We start from the raw sequence: 5,377 nt of genomic DNA on the forward strand, positions 1-5,377 counted from the left end.
CTTTTTTTTTTTTTTTTTTTTCCCTTCCCTCCCTCCTCCCCAGCCCGCCCTCCCTCCCCGCTCCATCCTCCTCCGCCTCGCCCTTGCCCACCGCCCCCAGTCGCCGGAGCTGCCGAGCGGTCCCCATCGCCTCTCCGCCCTCCGCCGTCCCTCCCGCGGCAGCTCCGCCGGCAGCGGCGGAGGCAGCAGCGGAACGAGGGGCGGCCCGGGGCCGCTGCCCCTTCCCCGCCGCGGGGCTGTGCGCGGCGGCGGGCATCGCCGGGGGAGCGCGGAGCGCGGAGCGGAGCCCGGCGCCGCCTCCATGTTCCAGCTGCCCATCCTCAATTTCAGCCCGCAGCAGGTGGCCGGGGTATGCGAGACCCTGGAGGAGAGCGGGGACATCGAGCGCCTGGGGCGCTTCCTCTGGTCCCTGCCCGTGGCCCCCGCGGCCTGCGAGGCGCTCAACAAGAACGAGTCGGTGCTGAGAGCCCGGGCCATCGTGGCCTTCCACACGGGGAACTACCGGGAGCTCTACCACATCCTGGAGAACCACAAGTTCACCAAGGAGTCCCACGCCAAACTGCAAGCCCTCTGGCTGGAAGCGCACTACCAGGAGGCGGAGAAGCTGCGGGGCCGACCCCTGGGGCCGGTGGACAAGTACCGGGTGAGGAAGAAGTTCCCGCTGCCGCGCACCATCTGGGACGGCGAGCAGAAGACACATTGCTTCAAGGAGCGGACGAGGCATTTGCTGCGGGAGTGGTACCTGCAGGACCCTTACCCCAACCCCAGCAAAAAGCGAGAACTGGCTCAGGCCACGGGACTTACCCCCACGCAAGTGGGCAACTGGTTCAAAAACCGCAGGCAAAGGGACAGGGCAGCAGCCGCTAAGAACAGGTAAGTGCTGCCCGTCCCGGCCGGACACAGGTTCCCCCTTAGCGAGGCTTCGTCCCCGCCCGCCGGGGCCGGAGGCTGCGGGGAGGCGGTGCGAGACTGGCGGCAGAGGATGGGAGAAACCATCCCGGGAGATTTCTCCCCGGGAAATGCAGCCAGATAAAGCAGGAGCAGCGGGAAAACACTAAGGCTTTTTAATTACTTCGATTTAATAGGGGAGGATCCCCGCCCTGGGCTCCCTCTTGGCTGCCCTGGGGGGAAGCGGGACAGGGGGAGCAGGACAATGTCTGCCTGGAGCCACTGGCTGGAGCTGGCGGCAGAAGGGCAATGTTCAGGGGCTGAGCGGAGACAAACCCCCTTGAAAGTTTTGCCCGGACATATAAATACTGGTTTGAAATATGTCCATCCTGAGAAGAGCCAGCCATGCCCTCTGTGAGCCCTGCCACAGTCGCCGTGCCCTGCTCCTCCGCCAGAGCCATCTGGGAGCATTCCTTGGGATCATGTTCTTGTTTCTATTATATATATATAAATATATAATAGAAATACAACGTGAATATATGTGTGTGTATATATATATAATTTTTAAAAATATATGTTCTGGAACAAAATCACGGCTCTAAATGAGCAGTGTTATCCCAACACTAGTGACACAAGCAGATGCCCCGGCAGGCAGGGAAGGGAGCAGAGTTCCCCCTTTATCTCCTCCCCAGGATCCCGGGATGGGGAAAACTCCCCTTGTCACCCCTCAGCCGGGCTGTCTCATGTCAGAGACGTGGGTACTGTCACCCGGAGCCCTTTTTTATCGGCTAAAGGAGTAAGTAAGGCCTACTGGACGGGAAACACCGCCCGGGAGCTGCTGCAGGGCATTACTGCCCCTGAGATGAGGCCCGGTTTGGGGGCAGGCTGAGGAGGAGTGGGACAACTTTCCCCTGGGTGTGCCAGCCGAGGAGCGGGGCTGACCTTGGGGTGGGCTCCCGGTTTCTCAGACAGAGCTGAGGAACCGGGTGCCCACCCAGCTTCTCCTCTCTGGTATCGCTGGTGTGAGTGGTGAGAGCCGGAGGTCGGGGGCAGGTCGGGGGAGCCCCTGGGGGGACACCGGGGCTGCCGGCGGGTGCGGAGGGCTGGCGGTGATGCTGTGTGTGCCGGTTCCTTGCAGGCTACAGCAGCAGGTCCTAACGCAGGGCTCGGTGCGCTCGCTGCAAGCGGAGGAGGAGAGCGGCGGGGAGGCAGTGGGGGCCGCCTCCAGCCCCGCAGCCAGCCTCTCCAGCAAAGCGGCCACCTCCGCCATCTCCATCACATCCAGCGACAGTGAATGTGACATCTGACACCACCGCCACGGCAAAGCGGGGCGAGCGGCAGGCCCGGCTCACCGGTGCCTCCGACACGGCCGGAGCAGCGGGGCTGGCGCTGCCCGAACGCGGGGTACGGGGCGCTCCCCGCCCGCCCGCGCCTCCCTCCCAGCCCCGCAGCAGACTGCATTCAAAAACGTCGTTGAAATCGTTGTCGCCTTTATTTCGAAGGATTTGCGGAATTGATGCCTAAAAAAGAAATCATTAAAGAAAGCCCAGAAAAAGTAAAAAGAGAGAGAAAAAAAAAAATCATCAAGAAACCGAATGCCAAGTTGCAAAATGTCTGAGCCCCTGCCCTTATCCCGCGGGGTTGTTTCATGTTGAAAAGACGCTGTTCTTTTGGTTGGATTTTGCTTTACTTTAAAGGGGTTTTATATATATATATATATATAATGTTTATTTACTTATTTAAGGGATTGCTATGGTAGATTTTTTTCTATTATTATTATTAATTATTATTATTTTTGGCTTGTTCTCTATGTGCACAGGTGACTTGTAGAGCATGTGCAGGACGAAACTGTATGAAGCAGCCTAAAACTATAATAAAATATTTGGTGAACGACCCTCGCATCTGCTTTGAAATGACGGTGTCGGTTTCAAGCCCGCCAGTTTACGCAGAGCAGATCTCCGAGGCCACGGGTATTTCAGCCGCAGCTCGGCAGGAACCGAAGGAGCCGGTCCCCGGGACCGGGGGTGATGCCTTTGCCAGGCAGGGAGCTGGGAGGAGCCGGGATGAGGCCAGAGGAGCAGGAACGGGGCTGGCTGGGGATGGGAAGGAGGTGGCATCGCCTCAGCTTCTTCTCTCCCAAGGGCTGAAGCTCTGGAGATTATCGGAGGCGAATTTTCTGAGAGGAACGAGGGGAAGAGAAAGAAAAAAAAAATTATTGAGAGCAATGGTTGGGGCACAGTGTCGCCGAGGAAACTAAGCTTCCTCCCTCACCTGGCAAAGGCGAGGAGAAGATGGGGAATTAACTGTTCTCCATGCCAGTGAAAGGCCATAACGGGGGCTAAATTACCCCAAATCACGACCTTTGCGATGTGCCTGCGGCTGTCCCCACCATCCGCCTCCCTCGCTTTGTTTTGCGGTGGTTTTGCTGGAGGAGACCAAACACCAGGTCCAAGGAGCGCGCTAAGCTTTTTTCCCCAGCAGAAGGATTTTATATTATACAATTTGACATTGATCTTTAAATCGCCTGAGCTGTGCTTTTTTTGTCTTCTCGGTCTCATCGCGTTTACTCCCCTGTCCTCAGAGAGATGCCTCCCCGGTAAGCTGATTGCTTGGCTCGTTTTATTTAGCAGCCGAAGCCTGGCACTGGGGGAAGCCGGGCAGAGCTGGCAGCGGGAGATGCCCCGGCTCCCGCTCGGCTCCGGCTGCCTGCAAGGAGCAGGGGCATTTCGGCTCCGTGATAGTTTAATTCAGTCATGCTACCTTTTATCGGGAGGTATATTCCCGTCTAGGCAGTGACTTTTGCCCCTCTGTCTAAGTTTGAATTTAAAACCTGGATTCAAGGCGTTTTCTCTCCCCATGCCTAAATCTGCGTTCCGTCCCCAAATGCATGTGCCTTGGTTTTCCCTGCAGACTGTTCCAGGGATGGGGCGGGTAGCAGGATTTTTTAAACTGTTTTTTCTTGTCAGTTTACAGGCAGCTCTTTCCATGGAGGAGTGTAACAGGCAAATAATCTACATTTTAGGAGTGTGGAAGGGTCGGATCGCAGGGCGGGAAGCAGGGGCAGAGTAGAGGTCTCCACCTGCCTTTGGGGTACCCACCTACGGGAGGGTCCGGAGAGCATTTTGCACCCCAAACCCTGAGGTTTGTTGCCTGCTGAACCCCACCGGATTTAAGCCGCGCAAGAAGAGCCCGGCTGTGCTATTTAAGCATCAAAGAGGTTGGGGTTTCACCTTGGGTTTGGGGTTCGCTGATGGGCAGCGCTTCCCACCCACGAGGTTGTTTTGGGAGCAAAAGCGGTGTTCACCCTCAAAACGGAATCTGCTGAAATACATTGTGTTCTGTATTTATTTATTTTCTTTCCCGGGAAATCGGCGAATTGGATTCAATTTCTCTAGCGGCTTCCGCGGGCAGAGTAGCAGCGCTTATTGTGGGGAATTAAAGATATAAAGAGAGCAGAAAGCACATGCGCTCAGCGTCTGGTAACGCGGGATTTCTTTCCAACGAAAAAACACCTGGAATTTGTTCAATAGGCAGCGGGGATGATATTGTCTCTTCCGACAGAGGGTTTGAGTGCCGTGAAGGATGCAGGATCTCCCGAGTGGGCAGTGGAGGGACCCTCCCGCGGGTGCTGGCGACAAGAAAACAAATCACCCCCTTCGGAAAGAGTGGCCGGGGCCGGGAAAGGAGCTCGGAGCTCCCGCGGGAAGAGCAGCCCCGCTGCCCGGCCTTGCTTGTTGTGGGAGAACGGGAGAAGCGAGCGTCTCCCAGCTCCGCTCCTTCCCCGCCGCAGCTCTGCGGGGCCGGGGCCGTGCGGCTGCGCCCGCGCCTTCAGTGCGACCAAATAAAAAATCTCCGTTTCCCCACCCCATACCCCTGTTTGTTGTTGTTTTCTTTTTCTTTTTTTTTTTCCAGCTGCCCTTTCCCTTCCCCTACTGAAAGTAAATGTCTTTCCCTCATGTTTTTCAGAATTTTTCTCCCCTAAATATCAGCCCAAGCCGTTGCCCTCCCGAGCCTCTGGTGGTTTTAAAAATAATAATAATTATAAACGGGTAAGAGTGAAGGAGCTTGTATTTACATTAAACAAAGCGCTCCGAAAAGGGTCACTAAAAAGTCTGCCTTGACCCCTCTCTCTCCCCTTTAACAAAGAAGGAAAATATTGTATCAAAAGTGAAGTGAATGGGGAAGGCGGAAAAGAGAAACAGCTTTTCCTCTCTTCAGCTGGGAAGGGGGGAGAAATGTTTGAATGTTTCCGTTTCTTTTGAGAAGCGGGGCAGCCCCGGGCAGGGCTGAATGGGAAAGTCTTGTAAGCGGGCTGGGAGGCTGTCAAACTGCTCAGAGGTAATCACTGCTAATGAAGGGGTCTCCAGCCCTCCCTGGGACAAAGGATGCTTACGAGTGCTAGCCGGGACTGAATACCTAATAAGTTTGCAAGGGGGGAAAATGAGTGAGCTGTCTGTAAATTGATTTTGTAAGAGGAAAAAAAGAAGGA

At 55.8% G+C, this 5,377-nt stretch overlaps 1 protein-coding gene across 1 annotated transcript; it reads left to right on the top strand.

Moving 5' to 3' along the window:
• Positions 1 to 245: 245 nt before the first annotated feature.
• On the top strand, positions 246 to 2,195 carry SIX6 (SIX homeobox 6). The gene is made up of 2 exons (XM_021554488.2): positions 246 to 873; positions 2,027 to 2,195. Exons 1-2 carry the CDS (start codon positions 302 to 304, stop codon positions 2,193 to 2,195), a joined length of 741 nt encoding a protein of 246 aa, XP_021410163.1. The 5' UTR covers positions 246 to 301.
• Positions 2,196 to 5,377: the final 3,182 nt, after the last annotated feature.

Source organism: Lonchura striata, chromosome 6, assembly GCF_046129695.1.
Source record: "Lonchura striata isolate bLonStr1 chromosome 6, bLonStr1.mat, whole genome shotgun sequence".
NCBI lineage: Eukaryota > Metazoa > Chordata > Aves > Passeriformes > Estrildidae > Lonchura > Lonchura striata.

What these genes read in the sequence shown, in the direction of transcription:
- SIX6 (XM_021554488.2), top strand. Translation starts at nt 302, where the DNA reads ATGTTCCAGCTGCCCATCCTCAATTTCAGCCCGCAGCAGGTGGCCGGG. An exon ending in GCAGCAGCCGCTAAGAACAG is followed by an intron (nt 874 to 2,026) that starts GTAAGTGCTGCC and finishes GGTTCCTTGCAG; the next exon opens with GCTACAGCAGCAGGTCCTAA.